General features: G+C 33.2%; 3 protein-coding genes across 5 annotated transcripts; 2 read left to right on the top strand and 1 right to left on the bottom strand.

The window, feature by feature from the left end:
* The first annotated feature begins 9,315 nt into the window (after positions 1–9,315).
* LOC110093091 (AT-hook motif nuclear-localized protein 10) lies at positions 9,316–14,360 on the top strand. Of its 3 annotated transcripts, none has more exons than XM_020817875.2 (6): positions 9,316–9,472; positions 9,876–10,644; positions 11,505–11,557; positions 12,861–12,992; positions 13,374–13,535; positions 13,860–14,360. In XM_020817875.2, exons 2-6 carry the CDS (start codon positions 10,011–10,013, stop codon positions 14,115–14,117), a joined length of 1,239 nt encoding a protein of 412 aa, XP_020673534.2. In that variant the 5' UTR covers positions 9,316–9,472; positions 9,876–10,010; the 3' UTR covers positions 14,118–14,360. The 3 variants fall into 3 exon arrangements, with proteins under 3 accessions (XP_020673534.2, XP_020673536.2, XP_020673535.2); XM_020817877.2 differs by having other exon boundaries at positions 9,466–9,607; XM_020817876.2 differs by lacking the exon at positions 9,316–9,472 and adding an exon at positions 9,642–9,794.
* Positions 14,361–15,676: 1,316 nt separating this feature from the next.
* On the top strand, positions 15,677–17,746 carry LOC110093102 (pentatricopeptide repeat-containing protein At1g62350-like). The gene is made up of 2 exons (XM_020817889.2): positions 15,677–16,130; positions 17,102–17,746. The coding sequence occupies exons 1-2, from the start codon at positions 15,759–15,761 to the stop codon at positions 17,474–17,476; spliced, it is 747 nt and encodes a 248-aa protein (XP_020673548.1). The 5' UTR covers positions 15,677–15,758; the 3' UTR covers positions 17,477–17,746.
* A 4,051-nt stretch (positions 17,747–21,797) lies between these two features.
* Positions 21,798–24,477, bottom strand: LOC110093103 (heavy metal-associated isoprenylated plant protein 44-like). The gene is made up of 2 exons (XM_028694211.1): positions 22,234–24,477; positions 21,798–22,129 (listed from the first exon to the last, which is right to left on the bottom strand). Exons 1-2 carry the CDS (start codon positions 22,322–22,324, stop codon positions 21,942–21,944), a joined length of 279 nt encoding a protein of 92 aa, XP_028550044.1. The 5' UTR covers positions 22,325–24,477; the 3' UTR covers positions 21,798–21,941.
* Between the last annotated feature and the right edge of the window lie 825 nt (positions 24,478–25,302).

Raw genomic sequence — 25,302 nt, 5'->3', positions numbered from 1 at the left:
GAATTTATCCACATGCCAGAAGAAGTTTCTTATTATATTTCAATAGCTTGATTGAGTCCATTTGCAATCAGATCAGATCACTTGTGGTGTCAATTGTTTTGTCTTGTCGGAGTATTCAGTTCAACTTTAAATTTGTCAAAATGAGTTTAAATAATCATTAATTTAATTCCGAAAGTTTTCAATTCCAATATTTTATTGAGATTCATGCTAATCAAGCAAATTTTCTAAAGATGCAGTAAAATGCATATAGTTTTTTTTAATTATTTTATTATTATTCTTTTTTTAAGCATATAGTTAATGTACAGAATGAGAATTAACTCTCAAAATATAAAGATAAAACATTACAATGTTGAATTTTCATCAGATTATATTTATTTGTTTATATGAAAATCACTAACAAATTTTAAAATTTTTATTCCCAAATTTAAATGAAAATTTAAGAAATTTTCTTAAATGGACAATTAAAGCTCCCTCTAAGAAAAATTTATAGCTCCATTACCCATAATTAACCCATCAGGTTTCATCAAATCTTTGCTAATGTTGAAAATATCATAGCAGGAAGAAACTGTTAAGCTTTGCCTTTATTTTGCCCTCGCAACTTGCCTGCCATTAAAACATTCCATATGATTTTCGGTACGACGAATAAATTTATTTTTCTAAATTTTGTCAGAATATTCTCACATAAATTATATTATAATTAATTTAAATATTTTAAAATTTATTTTAAGATTACTATTTTATAGAAAAAAAATTATATTATATAAATCTACAGAATATCTGATACAATTTGTAGAATATCATCAAATAATTTATTCTTTTCCTCCTCCAGCAAATCAAACATAATAAATTTAGTTTGAGCGCCCATAAAATAAAATTATTTGAAGTATTTTTAAACTTTTTTATTTTTAATATTACCTCATTGCAACCACCATCGTGTAAATAAATAAATAAATATTATTAAGATATTAAATATATTTTATTTTATATCAAAATATAAAACAAAAAAAAAATCAAAATGATCCCTTAGATCATCAAATGGTAGTCCCAAAAATAAGAACAAAATTTCTTTTGTTAATTTATTTATTTATTCAAATAAAAAATTTAAATAAATATTAAATACTAATCCACTTAATTTAAATTAAACTTTAAATAATACTTTATTTAACCATGAGATAATCGGATCATAATAAATAGCTGTAGAAAAGCCAAATCCAATTGACTCCATTACCAATTATTCGCTTAATAAAATATAATAAATCGTGGCTCAATAATTGAAACAACTCTGCCGATAAAACTCTTCAGCTTTCTAGAAAATAAAATGAACGGTTACCATTGATAGAGTCAACATGACTTTTGAAGATATTGGAAATAAATGGAAAAAAAATAAATTGCATTAATTTTAGAGGCAGCTTTAATTTTGTGAAAACTGAAAAGAGGTAGGGATTGTGGGACCGCTTGCTCTACCAATTTATGAAAAAATCCAAATACATGGCCAAAATTGCATGTCTAAGAAAAGCAATCTTAATTGTAAATATTATTTTTAGATGTAAAGTTCTTTGAATCAAATATGAGATTTAAATGGCATAAGATTTGTGTTTGATGTTGACATGAAAGCTTTGTTTGGAATTGCTTTCTTACTATTTTTTAAAAATTAATTTTTTTTATCAAATTTTTTAGTTCAAAAAATTTTTTATGTTGAAAAAATGCTTTACAAAGCAATTAGAAAACTGTCCCAAACGAAGTTAAAATTTATTAAATATGATAGTTTTTAGAAAAATTAGGAGGCATGTACTCCATGAGCCCCCCTTAATCTACCATTAAATATTATTTATTTCGAAAAGTATTCCAGATAAAATTTTGAATATGCTTTTAAAAAATTATTAATAGCCAACCATTTTTTCATTTTGGGAGTTTTTTTTTTTATTCAAAAAGACTATCTAGTACTTTGAACATTTTTACAAGTTGCATAATACTAAGTTAAGTGTGGCAGAGATGACGATGCTTAGATGGATGAGTGGCTTTACCCTTAGAGATAGGATACGAAATGAGCATATACGTGAAAAAGTTGGAGTAGCTCCAGTAGAAGATAAGATTAGAGAGAGTCGCCTTAGATGGTTTGGTCACATTAGATGGTTTGGTCACATAAAATGGCGGCCCTCCGATGACCCGGTTAGGAGAGTAGAGGTATTAGATTTGACTTATGTTAAGAAAGGTAGGGGTAGACCTAAAAAGACTTGGTTAGAAAATATTAGGAATGACCTTTCTTTATTAGATTTAAACGAGAATTTGACTTTTAATAGGACACAATGGAGAAAAATGATTCATGTAGCTGACCCCACGTAGTGAGATAAATGTTTTATATTATTGTTGTTGTTGTATGTTAAATGTATCAAGGCTTAAGTCTCAATATTATATTACATTATAATAGTCATCTGTACGGCACACCACAAATTTCACGTATATCATAGCCATCTAGCATTAAGACCTTGAACCTGCACCATAACATTCATTTATGTTAATGCCATGATCACATCAAACACTTAATCCACAACCTTATTTTTACTACAACTATCTTCTTGCTCGCGTCATGGTCACTTTCAATAAGATCCATTTTGCAACCTTACTTGTATGATAATAATCTCTTTCAAGCACTACAGAAAAATTGTCCATTACCGATGAATTTTCCAGCGAAAATGGCTATTTTCTGCGAAAATTATAATTTTCAGTAGTTTTCTGGCAGAATTTTTCCTACCGGTATAAACCCTGTAGAAACACATACCAGTGGATTTTTTCTGTTGGAAATTATATTTGGCTTGCTGACGGCTTTCCGTTGGACTTAAGTTGTATTTCTGACAATGACCGAAGTGGCGGCTTATGTAGAATTGACTCCGGTAATTTTTGGCTATTTAAACACTGGTAAATTCTGTTGCATAAACAGCCGAAGTTTTGCCGGAAATTTTCGACAATGTCTCGTATCATTATGATCTCTAGTAGGACCTACAACACAATTTTGCTTGTGATACTTTTTGTTTTTCTATTAAGTACATCACAATCATCTTCAATAAAATACGTATTATAGCTATATCCAATTAGAAATTTGTTACGACAATCATATTTAACTCTTCCATTAATTATATTTTTTAAGATTAGATGTGTCATAATCATCTGCAAGATATACGACATTTGTCTCCCTTATGACTTGCATCATATTCGTCTTCAATTCATCTTGATCAACATCATAATCGACTATCATGTTGGTGTCATAACCATCCTAGATATATATGACGTGTGCAAATCTCGCTCGCATTGTGGCGATCTCTAATAAAATCTAGTTACAACTTTTGCGTAAGCTACAACTATCTCTCTAATGACCTTTATGCATCACAGCTTATTTTGTGCCATTATCATCTCCAATATGACAAATAATGCAAGCTCACCTGTGCCACATCCATCTTCCTCAAGACACTCACCAAGATCGCCATCTCCTGAAAGAATAAAATCTCATATGCTGCCATGTTTATCATAACTCAAGTTGTTGCATACTTTCTTACATTTAAAACGAGCTCATCATGTAAGAGGAGCTACAAGCCTTGAAGAGAGCAGAGGTAGGAGACGGTCAAAAACCGAATGAGAGTGAATAGAATAGAATTCATTGTATTAAGATGATAGTGTACATATACATTTATAGAGTAATAAAAGGTAAAACAGTGATATCTGAATACAGGGTAAATGATATGATGTGCTAACAATCACACATATAAGGACATATTGATAACTTCAAATGAAATTTATTTTATTGTCCAATAGGAATTTTTATTAAAGTCCCTCCGAGTGCATTGAGTTAGACCATAAGCAATGCATCATAGTTTTTCAATATATATATGCAAAATATTTCACTATATATATATATATATATATATATATAGGCTGATGACCGGCGGCAACTGAACCTGGAGGAAGTTGCCGGTGAGACTGGCGAGTGACGCGGGATGCGCGCGACGCCGAATTGACGCGACCGGTGGCTAAGCTGGCCTAGGGACGCGGAGCGGAACTGCTCGACAAGGCGGCGATGGCCTCGGGACGCGAAGGCGGTGAAGCGACGCGACCTGGCCTCGGGACGCGAAGCGATGCGACTCGGCCAGGCAATCGGGGCAGGCGGGCTTGGGGCAGCTGGGTAGGCGGGGCAAACGGGGCAGGGTTATTCCGGGCAGACTGGTTTGTGTGCATTCCGGTCATTCCGGGTCATTCCCGAGTTCCCGGGTCAACCCGAACCCAACCCGGTTTTTCAAACGGGTCGATTTTCAGGACCCGAACCAGACCCGCTTCGAGTTTGGGTCAACCCAAACCCGAAATTTTTGGGTTAGGTTCGGGTCGGGTCCAATATTGACAGGTCTAGCTGAGCCTACTAGGCATTGAGGAGTGAAGCTCACCATTTTTTTGAGATTTGAGTGAGCGTAGCGGCATTGTGGTCTTGATTGCCACAAAGCAGGGTCTGAAATTATTATTTTAAATAAAATATGTAAAAATGTTGTATTAAAACCCCTCACCAAAGCCATCCCCTTCCCAATTCTCATGAATGCTGAGTGAGAGAAGAGAGAGAAGAGAAGAGAAAGGAATAAAATAAGAAAGAAAGAAAGAGAGAAAGTAGGGATCAATTGATATTTTTCATTGCTCCAATTGTGAAAAGTATTCTAATTGTGGCAGATGACCTTAATCCTACTTCTATTTTCAACAATTTTGAGTTTTGTCTATTTCTTCCTCGTGAAATTGATAAAAATATAACATCTTACGTTTAGTAAACTTTCACTATGTAATTTTTTGATACGCGGCATATTTCTTCACCTTAAATATTTTGACTTGTTCATATTAAAAGTTAATTTGTTAGTTTTGCATATATGTTATTTCATTTTAAATGGGTAGAGTGATGTTGGGTACAAAATGATCAGGAGTTAACACACTGCATTTGGGTACGAAATATATAATATGCATTGATTTACTATTCATATGATATAACATGCATTTTGATATAATATATGCATATTGACGAGCACACTGGATAGACCTACATGTTATATAATCACTGCATATATATGATATACACATAATGTTTCTTTTGCTTGAATTACTAACATAAAAAAAAAAGTTAAAAAAAAAAAGCATTTTCCATAAAAAAAAATCTTAGGTCATTCTACAGAGTCCTTTCTTATCTTAGCTTAACTATAAATCTTAATCTAAACCTTAGACTAGGTTGGATATAAAAGAGGCTTAGAAGGACTATATGATTTTCTCAAAGTAGAAGTGATCATAGGAAGAAACTTTGTGTGATGCTGTAGAATCTAATGGAATGATTAAATACCTAATTCTAAAATTATAACTCAACCAACAACAGAGAAAACCAAAATTATTACAAAATTCAAATAAAAGCAATGCAATAATAATATTTCATTTCATCAAAAAGTATATGTACAAAAAATAAAGTGCTACACCATTGGGGTCACCTCTTGAACCCTATATGGGATAATGTGCTACATGGTGTGAGCCACTGCTTAAACTTATAGGGGATACATCTAGAATCCTATCTATTTGGTGGATGACTTTGGGATAAGAATACTAATGAGGAAGTCAATTACTTAAGTAGAGGAGATTATGAAACCATGTAAGTAAAATAAGTTGAACTCTTAAACATCGAGGCACCTTTTTGGCCTAATGGTTGGAATTTTGTTAAGAAAGGCTAAGTGGCCATTAGGCCAAAGTGGATAATATCTTGATGGTTAAGAGTTTGAATTGTTACACTTTGATCCATGGGTATGTCTTTCATTAAGGAAACCCACTTTTATACTCAATTTTGATTAGTCTTAATAGACATAATAAATGGTAAGAGTATCAATCCTCTTCTCAGTTAATCAGTTACTTTATCAATGTAATGAAATTAATTATAAGAATTTTTGTAGGTTTATTGACATTAATCTGATTCACAATTTGGGTGCGACCCTAATCAAGCAAGGAGTTGGGCTAATTAGGGAACGTGCATTGGGTCAAGGTGAACCCCATTCAAGCATTGATTTTGCTTGGTGGAGCATGGGGTGGAAATGGCTCAGCCTAAGGTGTCTTTGGACACTTTGAGCTAGCCTAAGTCTTATCCTGAGCTGACCCAGTGGTTGGCCAGGACGCAATAGAACCCTTGGTTGGGTTTAATATTTCCTTAAGTTGGGTTTCAACTCATGAAGAGCCCTCTTTGGATGCTTGGGTTAAACCATATGAATAACCCAAGTGAGCCCAAGGGTTGGTCTTCAAGGGGACCCCTTTGGGACCCAATGAACCATTTTAAGGGTTTAGATAGGCTTTGCAACGCCTAAGGTGTTGAATTTGGTTTGATCAACCATGGTTGACTTGGTTATCCAAGTCAACCCATATGTCTTACAATCTATTTTCCAAAATTATTACTCTAATACAACAAAAGCTTGTCACAATCCCATCAAAAGGATAGGTCATGTCATGTTGAGCTATGATAGGCTAATCCCAATATCTTATTTTAAAAATATTTTATATTCTCTTTTAATATACATTTTAAACAAACAAGTGACTATAGAGGTACTAAAATATCTAGAGTACTAAAAATAAATTCATCCATAAAATCTCGTTCATTTCATCAAAATGTATATATAGGATCTACTATAATACATGACTATAAAATAGAGAGCATAACAAAATATAATCAAAGTTAGCCATGATTATATAAAAATTAAAATAGAGAAATACCTATAAACTCATATCATATCTTAGATTGTTAAACAACATGCTCATTTCTTTTCGTATATCTTGAAACCATAATATAAAATCATTGTGAGTTATAACTACTCAATAGGCCACAAACACTGATCTAAATTTCTATTTCTTTATTAAATAATTCTAGAATATTTAAATGTTGTAACAAGTCACTGTGCTGAGTGAGGTAATAAGAGCATAACAATTATCCAAAGATTCAAATAATAATACTGAGTAGTTAATTAAACTAAAGTTTATATCACATAATAGTTCATATTAATTTTTTGTATACCTAGATAAATCTCAAAGGATTTTGGCCCATTATAACTTACTTTATGCTTATAGTATCAGAACATACCCTAGACACCATAACATGACTTATAAACACCAGAATTTGGCTTATTAGCCATTATATATATTATATAGGCACTAGATTTCTAGATTACAGATATAATCTCAAAAGATTCTAATCTCTTATATTTCCTAATAGAAATTTTTTATATAAAATAATCATATAAACACACATTTTATCACATGATAGTAATTTAAGAATAATTAAGCACATTTCATAATTGCATACTTTTCTATAACGATAGATAATAGATCTAAGTAAAAATATACAGTTTTAAAACATAACCAAATTATCATATATTATATAAAATATCATTTTAAGATTGTAATCATACTACAATATTATTTTCAGAGTCCAAATATTTTTTATTTAATAAAAATCACCTAATTTGTAAAACCATATTTCACAAATTTTCAAAAGATATTTAAAATATTAAAAATCTTAATCTCTATAATATATAAAAAGTTATGCAATTAAAGTTTCTCTGGTGCAAAGTTATCATCTTTTTTTTATAACAAAAATATAAATTTATTTAGAAATTTTGAAAGAAAATATCATATTTTTGAAAATTGATATTGACATTTGCCCTATCTTAATTTGTATAACTTTTCAAACTAGGCTAACTACTAAAAATGATGCAAAGCTGCCCAAAATCCCTTTCATCTCTCTCAAATTTCCTCTCTTCTCTCCTGGTCGATGACTACAGTGCTCAAAATGAATGAAATTGTGGATTTAAAGTAGATTTAAAGTGCAATAATGATCAAGTGCTTTGGCGCCATCATTTAGTGTGGTGGCACTAGTTCAAATTCCAAAAATTTATCCAACTTCAAATCATTGAAAACTATACTGAGATTCAGGTTACTTATAAAGATTAAAAGACTTTTTATACTATAAGCCACATAAGAAAATGACCAAAACATGCTTTCTCTCTCTTTCTTATCTCCTATTCCTCTCTCCTTCCCTCTCTTCTTCCCCGACAAGTCGCCAAAATAGGGGTGTTGAAGGCATAGGTTGGTGTTTTAGTGCTTAGGATTTAGAATAAAATGTTATATAAATTAATGTTAGTGATATTTTTAATATAATTTAGAGATTTTGATATCATAAAAAAATAAAAATATTTAATATTCGATATATAATTACATAAAATTTATGATATATGTGTAAATAAAAAAATCTTGTTAGGATATATCAACCAAAAAATTGTAAGGTTGAGCTTTAAACTCTTTGAATATATTTTAAGATGAGTGCAATTTATAAATAACTTGTAATACAATATTCCCAAAGCAAATTTGAAAGTTTTAAGGTGGATTTATATACATAGCTCTTAAAATTTCACAATCTACATATTTAATATCTAAACTTCATTATTTGTATACATAACACTTGACATTTAATAACAATAACATGTGCTCATAACCTCTTAAAATTGCAAACACCATTAAACCCCATAATGACTTTACCGTCTTTGCAAGTTGATGATCCTATTGCGACTTTTGCATGCCGCTAGTCCAGCCCCAGTTTCACATGTTTTTGGCCTTGTTAATCTAAGATCATTGTTAGGACCTACATGCAAATCCTCATCACAACTTCTAGCAAAATCCTTATGAAGACCTTGAGTGAGATTCGTGGTAGGACCTCCAATAAGATTCCTATTTTAACCTCTTATAAGAAGCCTATCACAAACGATAATTGCGGACGTCGAATGTCGTCCGGAGACCAACCAGAATGTAGCACGCCACCCCCATTTGCTCGGTACCACGACTCAATACCACTGACGTGACGCATTCTGATTAGTCTCCAGACAGCATTTTGCGTCCAATCTCCGCGCATAATAATTTCTCATCACAAACACCTCATATCCAATCTTAAACAAATTGTAAAATTAGGATTTCATCATTAATTGAATTAAGAGGGTCATATAATATTTAAATAATAAAGATTAAATTTTAAACATGTAACTAATAAAATTTTGAATTTACATATATATATAAAGTATAAACCTCATAAATTTTAAATCTCTTTCTAATCAAAATTTTGTGTGAGAAACCTAATTTTTTCCCGTGTATATACCATCATTTTAAAATTATATTATTATTCAAATGCGTATCTGACCCTTTTGTAATCTTTTACGGGACAGCATTTTCGGCCCGCTTTCTTTACCTTTTTTTTTTCCCCTTAATTTTGATTTATAAATTGCCCTCTACGGTGAAGATTAAAGATAAAGGTGGTTCCACGGAATTAAAAAAAAAATCCGAGGAAAAAAAATCGCAGAGTAGTGCGCAAAATATTTCTGCGATTCTCCCATTTTCATCGAAGAAGTCTTCAGCGTCAGGAACTCATTCGGAAAGAGCTAGGGTTTATTTTCCACTTTTTCCTATCAGGCTTTCCTTATTTTTCGTATTTCTTAGGTCATTTTCCATGGAATATCGCAGATTTTCTCAATTTCCCTAAAAATTTGAAAAAGAAATTGATTTTTTGGGAGCCTCTCAGGTTTTCTTTAGTTTTTACTGAAAATATTGTCATTGATTTATGCATTTTTTATGTTGTCCTCTTATTTTATTTTCCCCGAAGACTAAAATTTATTTTGCCCTCCCCCCGTTTTTCCCTTGCACTGTAAATTAACAGCTCTTGCTGCTGCTTCTGCTTCTATTTTCATAATCTACGACTAGGGTTTAGGGTTTGTAAGATGTTTTTTCATCTACTTGCAGTTCAAATCAACTTTTTTTTTTAAAAAACAACTTCGTTTGCTTTTTTGCAGCCAAGTTTCCCTAACGAAATTGTCTTGTCGCCTTCCCAAATCTTTAAGATTGAAGTTATACTGTTGCTGAGGGTTTGGAACTGAGCTTGAGTTTCGATTCCTGTTGATGCGATCGAAAGTCTCGAACTTTGAATCATGGAAGTGAGATCTGAGCAACCTTTCACTATGAACATGCAGAAAAGCCCTGTGGCTACTCATCCCTCCATATCGGGTATGCGGCTCATGTTCAGTCCCGAGGGTTCTGCCATTTTTAAGCCAACTACGACCAGCTCGAACTCAAGCCCAGCTTCTCCCTTTCATGGAGGAAGTACCGGTGCCGGTAACCAACCTTCTCCCTTTCATGGAGGAAGCTCTGGTGCGGGCAGTCAACCTCCTCCCTTTCATGGAGGAAGCAGTGGCGCCATTAGTCAACCTTCTCCCTTTCATGGAGGAAGCGCTGCTCCAGTTGGCCTCACTGACAGTAGTGGCGGTGGTGATGGGACCTTGGCTGCGCCCGTGGTGTCCATTCATGGCCTAAATGCTGGCAGCCATGGTGAGCAGATAAAGAAGAAACGGGGACGACCAAGGAAGTATAGCACAGATGGATCCATGTCACTTGCCCTAACCACAGTTTCCCCAACCTCCGCAGCATCGCCTGGCAGTGCAGTGTTTTCTTCACTATCAGCAGGGCAACCAAATGCAGGTTTTTCAATTTCTGGCGATCCCATGAAGAAGGGAAGGGGAAGACCTCCGGGATCCTCAGGGAAGAAGCAGCAAATGCTGGCACTTGGTAATTTGTTTTTGGGTTTGTCTTTCTTTTTCCAGTTGTTTCTGTTTGTAATGACGTTTACAATTATTTTTCGTTTTAATAATCTTGAAATGTTGGATCTTTGAATTATTTTGGTATTGAGGAGATATGAAGGGATTAATGGGTTGGGTGGGCTGGGTTGTTCCGTTAGGTTTGAAGAAGGGAAAATAGCTATTTTGATTTGGCAGATGGATCATAGATTTGGTATTTAGGAAAGAAAATAAGTAAATTACTATTTCGCCATTCTTTTTGTTTTTTCTGGGTAGACTTGGCTGTGCTTCTGTTTTTTTACTAAATGCTTGTATTTGTTCTTTGGCAGATAAATTATAGCGTCTAAAGTGAAGTGCAAATAAGCTTTAGCGTAGTTGTTATCTCCAGGATTTATAGTTTTTTAATTTAATACTCTGAAGATTGAATTGTTCAGTTGAGTTTATGTGCTGTTTATTGTACTTGTCCGTTGTTCTATCAGTCATTTTGTGCCATCTTATCCAGTAAAAGATGAATTAAAAAGTAATTTATTGACCCACATGCTTCTCTTAGATAAAAATTCCATCATCATAACTTTGTCCTTGTTGTTGGATTTATGAATCCTAATAGAAAGTTTAATTTTTAATTTTTTCTACTGATAATTGAGTTATGTTACCCAATCAAAATAATCTGTATATAATTTCTTTATTTTCATGGACATTTCATTTAGATTCTCTATAATCTTTATGTAAATAGATTTAGGGTTTAATAACAATGACATTAAATGGTCTCTGCCATATAATTCATGGTTTGATTTTATAAAATTTGAGATATTTGTTCTTAAGCTTTTGTTTCTAAAAAATATTTTCTTGCAGGATCAGCTGGGTCTGGATTTACTCCCCATGTTATTACTGTTAAGGCTGGAGAGGTATTGCTTTAACTCACCTTTTAACTGATATGTTGTGTTGGTTTTAGATGTTAAGCATGCAGTTCACCTACTACCTTCATGATTCTTATTTGAAAATTTTGATAAATTCTCCATGGCTGTAGTTAGAGAATTCTTTTAGTCGGGGACTATTCTAAATAGTAAATTTTGAAACGACACTATTAAACTAAAAAATTGTAATGTTGATTATATATATAAAGTGGTTGAGAAGGGTCCGTGGGAATCCATAGTCGTGTGGCTCTTGCTTCAATGTCCTGTGTAAGAATCATCCATGTTATTGGGAGTCTCATGCGAGTCAAATATCAATGTGACTGTAAAATTATATTGTTCTAAACTGAATTAAGCATATGTTATTTGAAGCATTTATGCTTGTTCTTATTTATATATTAAGTTGTGCAGAAAATTTTTTTTGGGTCACTTCTGGTGATCTTTGCAGCTCTTCATCTGTAGTCATTTAGAATATTTGTAGGTTTTATGGCATCCCTTCAAATAAATCATTTGATTTTATTGTGATAAATGAATATTAATTGATTTTTTTTGTTCAGAATATGTATTGCTTAACAAAATTTGACCGTTGTACATGATTGATTTCACTGCTATTGTATCTCATTTATCTTTATTATTATTTTTTTCTTCTTCTTTGTTACTATTAGTAAGGGTGAATTAAAGCAAATCATATTGAATATTGAATGCACTGGCACCACCTTAATACATTCTAACATGATAGTTGATGCAGAGTATTCATTTAATAGATCTCTTGAGCATGCGATCCTTAAAAACTTACTGTTCCTTAGTTCTTAAAATCATAAAATTTTCTGTTTCATTTTCTACCTTGCTCTTTTATTATCGTCTGCCCTGAGCTTTTTGTGTAAACTAATCAATAGCAATCAACAGGGATTATAAGGGATTCCTTTTTGGTCCTTTGGCTGTTCTAAGTTATTTTCAATTGTGCCTTTTTTTATAATATTTGAAATGGTAATTGAAATGTTAAATTGCTTAAGCTCATATTTTTCTTGTTGATTCCAGCTTTTTTGATTTAATATAATTCCAAAAAAAAGTATCATGAGCGTATTTTCAATGCAACTCCCAAGCAGTAATCAATGTCTTATTTGATTCATGAAAGAAAAAAAAAAAAAGATTTAAGATTTTCCAATTTCCACTGATGATTCAAATGGCATTTTTTCTTCTATTGATGGATAGCTTCATTTTGTGAATGCATTGATCTGATTGGATGGTAAATATGTAATAATAGTAGAATTTTAAATTATGTGTTCTTGTTACCCAGGATGTATCTTCCAAAATCATGTCTTTCTCTCAGAATGGGCCTCGTGCTATTTGCATTCTTTCTGCAAATGGCGCTATATCTAACGTGACGCTTCGCCAGGCTGCAACTTCTGGTGGAACAGTAACTTATGAGGTTTGCTATTTTTTTTATTTCATCAATTTCCATTTTTGAAGTTGAATCTGAAATGATTTGTATCTTATATCAGTTTACATAGTTGATTCAAGTGATTTTTTCTTCCCGTTTCTACCAGCAATGTCATGGAGTTTTAGGCTTCCTTTGGAACGACTTTCTTACTGCTTCTTAAAGCAGTTTTGTAGCATAAAAATTAAAAAATTTATATTAAAAAGCTGCTTTAAGAAGCAATAAGAAAGTCATCCCTAACAAAACCTTAATGTCCAAGGTTTTGGTTACTATAAATACCATATAACAATTTTCTAGTCAGAACTAGTTGGCGATATTATATTTCCATTGGCTGAGATTTTTTATGATTGTGTTCATATTCCTTAAATTTAGGGTCGATTTGAAATACTGTCACTTTCTGGTTCGTTCCTTCTATCTGAGAATGGCGGTCAGCGCAGTCGAACTGGCGGCCTGAGTGTTTCATTGGCTGGTCCTGATGGCCGAGTTGTCGGTGGTGGGGTGGCTGGTCTTCTTACAGCAGCATCTCCTGTTCAGGTCAGCTTTTTTTCTTCCACGTACCATGGTATCTTTGAATATAAATCTTATTGAAAACATTGCATGTATTCTTTTCTTTACTTGAAAAAACTGGTTTCAATTCAAGGAAAACAAACTAGTTCAGTTTCTGCAATTTGTATTTGATTTTTCAGCTTCTGATCTCCTTGAAACTCTTGTGCTTAAAATTGTGTAGAGTACTGAAATAAAGAAGGCTTTTGTATACTCCTTGAAACTCTCCTGCATGTTCACAGGAATCCCAGCTATCCCATTTGTTATCTTTAGTGATTGAACTATATTGATTTGAGGTTCTTCTTGACTTGTCAGGTTGTGGTGGGAAGTTTTATTGCCGACGGGAAGAAAGAGCCAAAGCATGGTAATTTCGTCAACACTTTATCAACATCCTCAAAGCTTGCTCCTGCCGACGGCGGCGGCGGTGGAGGCTTGACGGTTAGCACGAGCAGTCCACCCTCCCGCGGAACTGCGAGTGAGTCGTCTGGTGGCCCTCCTAGTCCTCTGAACCAAAGCTCTGGAACTTTTAACAATAGCAGTCAACTGGGCTTATCAAACATCTCATGGAAATGAAAATGAAGTTGACTGTCATGATATTTGTAACCCTTACTGCAGTCTTTGGTACCTTGGTTTCTTCTTTCATATGATGTAGGTCTACTTGTTTCTATTGTTGTGTGAGATTTATTAGAGAAGAGAACTTTAGTGGTTTAGTGTTTTAAGGGTGAAGATGTTTTATTCTCTGTAGATTTATGCTGTTTGACCTTGTTTTAATCTATATGATGAACAATTAGTTGATTAAGTGATTCTCATTCTGAATGCTTCTCTTGCTTTATTGAAGCATAGGTTGGTAATGAATTCAAATGAGCTCTTAGTGGTATTAGTTTTCAGAATGATTGATTTGAACTTCAAATTGAATTATTGTTTGAAGTACATTATGACTTCCATTATGACTTTGGCTTCGTTTGGGACGGCTTTATGATTATGACTTTGGCTTTGTTTGGGATGTCTTTCTTATTGTTTTTTAAAGTAGATTCTGTTTAAAATTTTTGAACTAAAAAATTATTTTAAGAAGCAATAAGAAAGCCGTCTCAAATGAGAAGTTTTATTTGGTTCGGTCAACCGAATGAGAGAAACATTCGGTCGTAGGCAAAAATTCCGCGGTACCGAGGTGTACCGAGTTTTTCAAAAAACTCGGTACACCTCGGTACCGCGGGATTTTTGCCTGAGAACCGAATGTTTCTCTCATTCGGTCGGAGGACGTAATAATTGTTCCTCAAATGAAGCCTTTATTTGGTACAACTTTTTTAATGCTTTATGAAACAATTGTTAATAAAAAAATTTTTGAATTTAAATTTTTTATATTAGAAAGATGTTTCACAAAGCAAAGCAGTAAGAAAGTTATCATAATCGAAGCCTATAAATGAAATTATTATTGCTTATTTTATGAGATGAGGATCAAAAGGATCTTTTAATATTTTAATATAGTTAAGATTTATTTTGATGTCTTAGAAAGAATCAAGGGATTAATATGGTGATTTTCTTCTTATTTTATTGATCGAACATTGCATAGAATTAAATTCATGATATTTGATAGTATATTTATTTATATAATAACTTATGCTTAAATCATATTAAAATAAATATATAAAAAGATAATATTAATTGATTTTTATGTGATTTAAAATTTTAAAATGTTATAAAAATCCTCTGGCTATAATGTTTTTTGACTTTTTCAAATAAATTAAAGTGGTATGGTGATCATCAATTAAGGTAAGATACGTATGACGCTTCCACTATTTATCCACAGCCCATGCATTAATTAATAATTATCACACAACATGAACGACATGTGTTGCATGGACTTTGGCAGAGAAAAAAAAATTATATTAAAATCTTCTTACTTAGTCACTTAGCCTTGTTTGGGATTCTTACTACTACTCAAAATAAATTTTTTGAATTAATTTTTTTATTAAAAATATTTAAAAATAATAAAAAATAATCTTAAATAAAATTTTAATTTATTTTAATATGAGTTTAAGTGTCTCTAAAAATGTTAAATTTGAAATACTTTTCCCCTATTTTAATTTAAATTTTTAAAATTCATCTAATTAAAGTTTGATCACAAAATTTCTCGATTCTTTTTGCAGCAAAGAATATAGGAAACACTAGTAAGTTAAACTGATAAAGATCCACCTGTAGGGGAATGAGCGTCAGATGTCCTCGTTTTATCTCCATCTACCGCCGATCAAACGATGCTTCACCGGAACTCTAATATGTTGCCATACCTCGACGAACCCTCTTCTCTCTGCATTTCCTCAATCATGGAGACCGCAGAGATCGGCGATGGGGATATCTGTTGTTACCATGAGGGATCGGAGCAAGAACCGGAAGCCGACGCAGAGGGGAAGGTACCTAAGCATCGAGGGTATCCAAGCCGTCCAAGCTCTTAAGAAAGCGAAGGTAAATGGTGGGTTAGATGCGGTGGCACATGAAATTGAGACAAAGGTCCGGCGGCTGGTCAAGTTTGATCTCGTGGCCGTGCTTCGTGAACTCCAATGGCAGGGAGAGGCCATCTTGGCTTTCCAGGTTTGTATAGGCTCAGTTCTTTGACATTTATTTATTTATTTTTCGCTTCTCCATTTTTTGTTCCTCTCTTTATGGTTTGGTGTAACATGGTTGTTCAATTGAGGTTATCATGAATAAAACTGTTATTAGTGGAACTTACTTGCTAATTGAATGCCCAGAGAGAGAAAGGGAGGGAGTGAATTATTGGTTGCGGGGAAGGCTCGTAGTGGTTGAGGGAGGCATGGAGAAAATTTTGCAGTTAGTAGTTGTGTTGGAAAGAGTGGGAAAGGCACAAAGAGGGGAAGGGAGAGAGGGTTTCTTGAAGCTGTGCTAACCTATTTTGTAGTAGTGTGCCTAACACCGTCTCTTGGAACCATGTAAACCTATGATGAGGTTGGAATAGAGTGAGAGAAAGAGATAGTGAGAGTGCCTTGGTGCCACCTAACTAGGTTGACATGATTTTAGGAACACGCAATTCTGATGAGTTTGAATAATGTTAAATGCTTGAGCTTTTTTTTCCACATTTGTGGTTAATAAATATGATATGGGCTTTTTTTTCCTCTAATGAATATTGTGCGTACAAGACCTGAACAAGAGTCATGTCACCTATCCTATTTTTTGTTTCAATGAAGATGCATTGATGTTTTGGCGCTTTCATCTGGTGTAACTAATTTACTAAGGAATGTTATCATTTCTTAGAACTTCCTAAAAGTGTTTATTAAGCTAGTAGACAATGTGATATTTGCACAATTTTTTTACCATTTAATATGTGATTCCTTTAAATTTATATTTTTATGTTTTAAGTAAGCATGACTACTTTTTTTCATATGAATGTTGATGAAAACTTATTGTTATGCTTTTTTATCTTTTGTCAAATTTATTCAGAAATTTATATATGAAGTTTTTGAATTTATACTTCCTGAAAATGACATGAATGCTTAATCACTTTTCTCATCAATTTAAGAAAAAAATGTGTTTGGACACCCTGGTAGGTTTTTGAAGAGTTGCGGAGGGAACATTGGTATAAGCCTCAAGTGTCAATCTATGTTGATATAATCTCGGTATTGGCAAAGAGTGGATTATATGAGAAGGTTGAGCAAGTGTGTTCATATTTGAAGACAGAATGTTTGGAACCAGATACTGAAGGGTTCAATTTACTTATGAAGACTCTATTAGAGTATGGCTTTACCCAAACAGCCATGGATTGTTTTCGCTTGATGAAGCTTTGGGAAAGTGAGCCCGATGAACATACTTTTAGGATACTGATAAGTGGACTTGAGTCTAATGGTGATAAGGATAGTGCTATTGCTATAAGAGCTGAAGCAAAAAAACAACTTGGCAGGACTTTGGAGTTCTTTGAAGAATAGCATAAGTTAGGTTCGTCTGTTGATATGGTCAAATATTATAAGAAGTTACTTAGGAGCCATAAATTAAATTATTTGTGGACTGAAAAGAGTTAATGTATGAGAACAATGATTTTTATGCAATTCTTTTTTGTTTAATATCTATTTTACTCTAGATGTAATACATAGATTTTGGGCCTTTTGGCGTTTTGTTGATGTTTGGTTATGGATTTGTATTTTTTTATCCAATTCATTAATTTTAAACAAAAATTCTATTCACCGGTAATTCTTGTATAGTCTCTCTTATATTTTAATTCCTTGAAAATAATCAATTTGGTTCCAATTTGGGATGAAATTTGTTAGTGTTTGATTTTTAACGTGAAGGTCTGAAATGGTGAATGCTTGAGAGGATTCTCATGTTTTTTCCCCCTATGCTTACTTTTTTAATTTGTATGTAGAGCCAAGTATGGATGCTTGCACATATATTTTATATTCAGCCATAAAAAAAATGCCACAAACATATGAGAAGTGACTTTGATGTTGAGATCCTTGTAGCTACTTGATAATACTTGGTTTGTCATGTATCATGGGATCAAAACTATGGCATGACATTCTCATCAATTAAATTATAATAGAATGGTTAGGATATAGTATTATTCTTCAAAGTTTTTATAGTGTTCACATGAAATTGTTTTGATTATCCCGGATTGGAGATGAAAGTTACTGGTGATATAGGATTGTATTGTATGTGAATTGGGCTAAAGAGAACCTGCTAATGAGAGAAATATGGAGACTATAGAGATTATGCTTTAAAGAGAGAGTCCTAAATGATTAATAAAACTAGATATTGTAACTTTACCCAAATTAAGAGAACCTTGGTTTGGTTTGCACCACCTTTGCTCTTGCTTTGATCTTTATTGTATGCTTCTTGCTATGCTTGCTTCCTTCTTCTTCTCCTTGGCTTGATAAAATCTCCTTCGAAGCTTCTTGCATTTTCTAGAATGCACATTTCCTCTTTCATTTTTGTACCAACTAGAGGGAATAGAGAGAGTGTATATGTCTTGGAGGGAAAGAGAGAGAGTGTGGTGTGGCTTAATTTTGAGATTCAAAACCTTAGTGTGTCCGAAATTTGCAATTAGGGGCCTAGGGTTTGGTTGTGGTTCAACACAACTGCATCGGCTTTTTGAAATAATGGAATTCTTGAAATTCTAGTTGCAACATGGAAAACTAAATATAGAGCAAGGTTTAAAATTGCGCAATTGAGTATTGAGACACTTTTCGTTCGTGAGGCGAGGCGTAAGCCTCAAGGCAGTTAGCCTCAAAATCTAAAAATTACGTAAAATAAAAAAAAAGTTAAAAGTGGTTTTTTTATATAATACTCAAATAATATGTTAAAAGATGACATCTTAACTTTCTGTTGAACTATGAAGTAACAAATTTACATACATATGAAAAAAGAAAATTGCATAAGATGTAAAGTGATAAGTGATAAATTATAGGAAAAAATAGAATTGAAATCCAAATATTATAGAAAAAAATAACATAAAATATATGAATTATATATGAATTGCATAAAAATATCATATAACATCAAGTTCAGCTTTAAATTCTTTTTTGTCTCAGTTGCCTACTTTTCTACATTTAATTTTCTAAAGAAAGTTGAAACAATTGGCAATAACTCAAAAATCTTTTGTACTATCATTACTAAGGGGATTTTTATTTGAGTCATTGTCATAACAAATTGGTCTCTCCCTTGCTTCATCCTGTAAGGTCCAATACCTCTCAATCTGCTTCTCCTTCAATTATTTCAGTCATATTTATATTTCATAAATATTTGTCGTCAACATACATATAAGAGTAATTCTCCAAAAATTATAAAGGAGATGGTGGTGGCGTGCGGCTTTCAAGTAATCCCCTTCGATGGCTACGACGGTGTTGGCTACAACGAAGATGGTGGGCTGGAGGTTGAGGCAGTTGAAAGGAAGTTGCTGCAACTTGAGGGTGCAAGAAGGCATGATATTTTTGGGTCTTTTGTATAGAATTTATGTAAGTTTTAAATAAAAAAATACATAAACAAAGTGAGGCGTACGCCTCATGCCAGCAAAGAGAGGCACGCCTCAAGGCGGGCCTCAGCCAAGATGAGGCGTAAGCCTTATATAAAAAGCTGGAAGCTTTAGCCTCGAGGCATTTTTCTCTGGAATTACGCTGAGGCCGGCCTCAAGGCAAGCCTCATATTGTAGATATTTTTTTGGTGATGACTTTTGAAATCATTATTTTGAAGAATATTATGATAAAAATGGAATTATAGATAATTTTTAGCGCGTAGAACTCCCTAAGAGAATAAAGTTATTGAAGGAAGAATAGACTCTAGTTGAATTAACATATAAATATTGAATGAATATAAATTAATAAAATATTTTTGAACAGAAGAAATCTAAAATAGCTTGTTATATGATCTATATGGTTAGTCTTAAGTTAATATTAAAGAAAACTCTATATGAGTTTTTTTTTTTTTTTTTGAAGAAAGAAACTTATGATTGCTCACCTTTATATTATTGAGTATGAGAAGATAAGAAAATTTGATGATAAATTGGATGCTGATATATTTTTTGGATATTTAATATCTAATGAACTTATGTAGAATTTGATGAAAGTATGATTGATCGAAATATTAACGATATAGAAGTTGAAGATATTAATAAAATGAGAAATCTAAATCTTGATGACAAAATTAATGGGAAGAAAGCAGATGACTCTCTATCATCAATGAATGAGATATTATCAGATTCATCCTCTGAATTTAACCATAAATGATTGCTTTCAAGGAGTCAGGAATGGGAGACATATTGGGGAAGTGATTGGTTTTTTAACATTTATATCAGAAATTGAAACAAAGAATATCAGTGAAGTTTTGAAAAATCAGTTTTAGATTGGTGTCATGAAAAATGAACTAAATTAGTTTTTGAAGAAATGATGTTTGAGGATTATTCCCGAGATCTCAAGATTATATTGTTATTGGAATTAAATGGGCATATAGAAATAAATTAGATGACTCGGATTATATTGCTAGAAATAAGGATTGGAGAGTTGTGCATGATTATAGTAAGATAAAAAATAGAGATGTTTTGAAGAATCCTTTGACCCGGTAACAATCTAGTGCCTATTTGATTTCTCATTGCTTGTGCCTGTTATAATGATTTTATACTCTTCCAAATTTAAGAGTGCATTCTTAAATGGGTTTATATATTATGACTTGTTTTGTTAGAAAAACTCTTGGGTTTGAGAGTATTGATATTATGATATTGAAATCTCTTTATGGACGTAGTGTGTTGTAGTCATCCAACTGATGTGATTGTTTCAATGTAGTATGTTGCTACCTTTCTTGAATAGTAACCATAATGAATACGTCATAATAGCCAAATTGAGAGGACCTCTCTTAGTTGACTTGCTCCTCATTTATTCTTTCTTGGATCTAGCCTTCCTTTCTCTCCTTGCTTCATTTGTCTTCTTCTTATCCTCCACATCCTTGCCTTGATAAGACTTTCTTTAAAACCTCTCCTTCCTAGAATCCACCTAATTTTTTTCTCTTTCCTCTTTGGCTCTGGTAAAGAGATGTTATATACATATATATAAGTATATATTTAATAACTTGGCTTATCTAAACAAAGGCTATCTAGGCTTGGATGAATTGCAGTCAAATTTATCTCACTTTTCTTGACGTGCGAGCCCTTAGATTTTGGACTCTTGAATCTTGCACTTGAATTCAAGTCCTTAAGTTCCTTAATTTACATGTTGCCCCTTATATAGCCTCCTTGTAGCCTTGTATATTTCATTCTAACTTAACTTCAGGTCTGAATTCTAACTTGACTTTAGGCTTGTAGTTGAGCTTGATTTTCGGCCAAATATGGCCGAGTTTGTCAGCCCAATGTTAGTGCGCCATTGTCATATTATCTTGGCTGGTTGGGTAGCCAAATCAGCATTCATTGCCTTTTGGATTTCTTGGGGAGTTCATTATTCCAGTAATGTTTAGAAGAACCATTGTAAATGCATAGTATCGTGTAAATATTTCAATTGTTATACATATTACTTGTGCTTTGAGTACTGTCAGAACTCCATGCCATTCATTGGCGAAAAAGGGTTGGGCTATTTTTTCCTTATTTTCCTTCCAAAGGCCATTATATAGTTTTGAATGGAAACAGTAAATTAGCTCCAATGGAAAATAAGGATTCATAACAATAACTCCAAACAATTTTAATAATACCAATTGATGAAGGCAGTAGTATTATACACTTTAAAGCACTTTATAGAACACACTTCCATTCTTCTTCTCTTATATACCTTGCAGGTTACAAAAGATGGATTACTCAAAGTAGCATGTCGAAAGCAGATGCTTGAAGTAAAAGACTTCATCTTTGCTCATTCACAAAAAAAATAAAAATGAAAACACTGACACAACCGACTATAGTAACTTTTGAGCGGTGCTGCATTCTTAGAAGAAGATGAAGTTGTTGATCATTAGGCTTGCACTGGCATACGCATTTAGTATTTCATTATGTGGAGACCAAAATTCTACTCTAAGACCAACTCTCCTTAGAGCTTTGAGGATTTTGTTCCTGTTAGCATAGCCTGTGACAACCACCTTTTGAATGCTACCATCCACCTCAACCTTCTCAATTCCTGTGAATTATACAATTAATTTCCTAGGTGAAATTGAAGCTTTGAGAAGCTTACAGAGAATCATCGTCGTGTTCTGCAGAGTTCCAGAGGAAACCTCTTTTTACCTCTCACTTTGGATAGGCATTTCCTTAGTCTCTTCTCATGTATAGCTACCATCTCCACCTTCAGTTCAATGGTCTGCAATCCAAGTCTCATAAATTCATTATATGAAGGCAGATGCGGTGTTACAGATAGAATTAATGTCAGATGATTATCTGTTGATAGCCTGTAACATATCAACTAAGTCGAACAAACATGCTATTTGTAAATTAAATTTTTTTTCTGTGACTTTAGTTAAAGGACAGTTAGGCAAACTGTTTTTTGACACATGCTTGTTTTTGGCTTCTTTAACATTTATTTTGTTGATTTGATTATTAAGGTAAGAGACTTTGATATTTTTTTTTGCATCTAATGTAGCCCAGAATTTTAGAAAAATGTGTTTCGCGGCAAATATTGCAGAAGTGGAAGGGAGAGATTCCGCTTTCGCTGATCAGCTCATGAAATTTACACAAAAGAAATGACTCCATCTAGATTAGAGAGACCTTAGTATGGGGTATCACGAAGCTCTAACCTGCCCCACCCTACCTTATATGGGATCTTGAGGGAAGATAGCATTCATGGATGAAAAGGTGTCAGAAGAATTTACAACTAACTATCATTGATATCAGTACTTCCAAGATTAAATCTAATAGAGTAGGGGACCTTAGGTTAGGGAAGAATTGGAGAAATCAAATTAATGCTTTTATTGATACCAAAACCAATGGATTTGGTGACTGCACCTAATTGGAATCTGATAAGAAATAATCCATCTAGACCTTTGTATGTGAAATCTGGAATAGACTGAGGAAATCCATATCCTGTAAATCCATCTCATCCATATTTTTCGGAAATGAGTCAGTGTTGTACTAGCCTTCTTTGTTGTTTCTCCTATCAGAATCTATCTAGCTATTTGTTGCACGCTTCTGGAATGGAAGAGCTGGAAACATTACATCGAACAATAGGAAGGAAAATAATGGATTGATCTGAAGGGAAAATATAAATTGTGAAAAAAAAATTCACATAAAATTGCTTTAACTCCTCTTATAATCATTTTATTCAGAATGACGATTCACAAATTTGATTCCGAAAATTTGAAGATTTGTTTTGAATGGAAATAAATCCTTTTGTTCAACCAATGGTTAGCAAATGTTACTTATGCAATTTCATGCCATATGGATGAGTAATCGCAAGAATATATAGGAGATAAAGGTACATTTTAAATTCTAAACGAATAGTCATTGATCAAATCAAGCTCGAGAGATGTATTACCTCCATGCAATGCCAAACTCCTGGCTCAATCTGTTGCTGTTCTGATGATTTGATAATTGGGTGAGAAGAAACAATCGCATGAAAATTAACAACTGGGACCAAATTGAAACAATAGCCGACATCTGCATAACTATATTTATATAGAGAAAGAGAAGGGAAGAGATTCTGATGAAACAAAGTGGGTCTAAGGATTAGAAACAAGGAGAGGATCTTCTTTCCTGCTTTTCGCAAAGAAGGCAAGCAGGACCAGAAACAAAGGAACGGCTTGATCGAGGTGTGATGCTTTGGAGAGCCTCAAGGTTTAGTGCTTTGCCTTCAGGCAAAGCAAGTAAATCAACGGTTGTGATGGGGTAGGAGAGGCTATTTTTGGGCCTAAGCTGACTGTTAAGATCTTTTGATGCTGGCAAAGGAGGAGAGAACAAAAAGAACAGTTAGGAATGTACAAATCCTGCATGCATACTCTTTTTTTTTTTTTAATGAAAAAGTTGAGTGTCGAAATATAAATTTAATTTTATGTAGACAGGAAGCTATTTTAGAACTCTGAAAATAATTGTTAAGATTTTTATTAATTAAATTAGTTGATAATCACTTGCATGTATAATATTATTATAAGAAAAAGGGTAAAAAAGAAAAAGTATAAAGATAAAAGAGAGCTTGGGTTGGGAGGAGGATTACCCTGATTACAACTAACAAACTGTAGACCATGATGCAAGTTTGGTATTTTAAGGCATTATTTTAGCTGTTATTTTTTCCTTTTGCCATCTCGGGAAAAATAAAATGACCAGGTAGGGTCAGACTCTGGGTTGACGGAGACAAGTTATCCTGCAGAGGAATGCTCTTTAGGCCATTCAATTGAGCACAATTTTAACACAATTTATAGTATATGTTTTAAAAAAATATTTTTTGACTACCTTTTTCATTCATATGAAATTTTATGCGTAAAGAGATGCTTCTCAGATCATTTGTGAATCATCATTGTTTGTATAGAAAAATGTCCATTATATCTGAACATGTAGATTAAGTTAAGTGATGTGGCTCAGGATGTCTAGCGAGTATTAAAAGGCAAGTGTCTTGAATGAGTCCTTTGGGATGAATATTTTGGGCAACATCATGAAGGTGCTCGAGAGGCTGAGATAAGCTATGATGCACCGACACTTCTCCTCGAAGAGGCGTGCAGTGTCCGACATCTTGTCGACACGATACTATTTTTATGCTTTGAAATTAAAAAAAAAAGATATTGGCATATAGTCACTTGATTCAGGTGTATTGGTAAGATTTTTTTTTTTTTTTTAAATAATATTTTGGATTGGTTGATTTGATATTTGGATGACATCTCGCGTTACTAAAAAATTTAGTTAGGTCGGGCAAAAGAATATGAGGGAGAATAAATCAGTACGGAGAGAAACTAAGAAGTCAAATAATTTATATGAACAGTTGAAATTACATGAAGTTCAAAATATTTATAGGGTTAAGAGGATTATAGAAAATATTACATTTAGAGAAAAATACATATATTAAAAGAATATATGATTTAACAAGCATAGATTGGTACGAACTTGTAGATTAAGTTGAGTGATGTGGCTCAGGATGTCTGGCGAGTATTATGTGTAGCTGGCAAGTCCTTAAAAGCGAGAGCATTGGCTGAGTTTTGAAAGGCAAGTGTCTTGAATGAGTCCTCTGGGATGAATTTTTTGGGCAATATCATGAAGGTGAATGCTTGAGAGGCTGAGATAAGTGGTGAGTCTCTCGGTTCGAGTGATGAGTCTTCTAGGCAAGTGTGGTTGTGAGTCAGGAACAAACATAGTTGATGGATTTATGATCATGAG

The sequence above is a fragment of the Dendrobium catenatum genome, unplaced genomic scaffold, assembly GCF_001605985.2.
Source record: "Dendrobium catenatum unplaced genomic scaffold, ASM160598v2 fragScaff_scaffold_414, whole genome shotgun sequence".
NCBI classification, from domain to species: Eukaryota; Viridiplantae; Streptophyta; class Magnoliopsida; order Asparagales; family Orchidaceae; genus Dendrobium; species Dendrobium catenatum.
The sequence above is the reverse complement of the archived record's forward strand: the minus strand, read 5'-3'. Positions and strand labels throughout refer to the sequence as shown.

Bases quoted from the DNA above. Each gene is read 5' to 3' on its own strand.
- LOC110093091 (XM_020817875.2), top strand. From the start codon at position 10,011: ATGGAAGTGAGATCTGAGCAACCTTTCACTATGAACATGCAGAAAAGC. The intron at 11,558-12,860 runs GTATTGCTTTAA...CTTGTTACCCAG, and splicing joins TTACTGTTAAGGCTGGAGAG to GATGTATCTTCCAAAATCAT. The intron at 13,536-13,859 runs GTCAGCTTTTTT...TTGACTTGTCAG, and splicing joins CAGCAGCATCTCCTGTTCAG to GTTGTGGTGGGAAGTTTTAT.
- LOC110093103 (XM_028694211.1), bottom strand. From the start codon at position 22,324: ATGAGACTTGGATTGCAGACCATTGAACTGAAGGTGGAGATGGTAGCT. The intron at 22,130-22,233 runs GTAAAAAGAGGT...TATAATTCACAG, and splicing joins ATGCCTATCCAAAGTGAGAG to GAATTGAGAAGGTTGAGGTG.
- LOC110093102 (XM_020817889.2), top strand. From the start codon at position 15,759: ATGTCCTCGTTTTATCTCCATCTACCGCCGATCAAACGATGCTTCACC. The intron at 16,131-17,101 runs GTTTGTATAGGC...ACACCCTGGTAG, and splicing joins AGGCCATCTTGGCTTTCCAG to GTTTTTGAAGAGTTGCGGAG.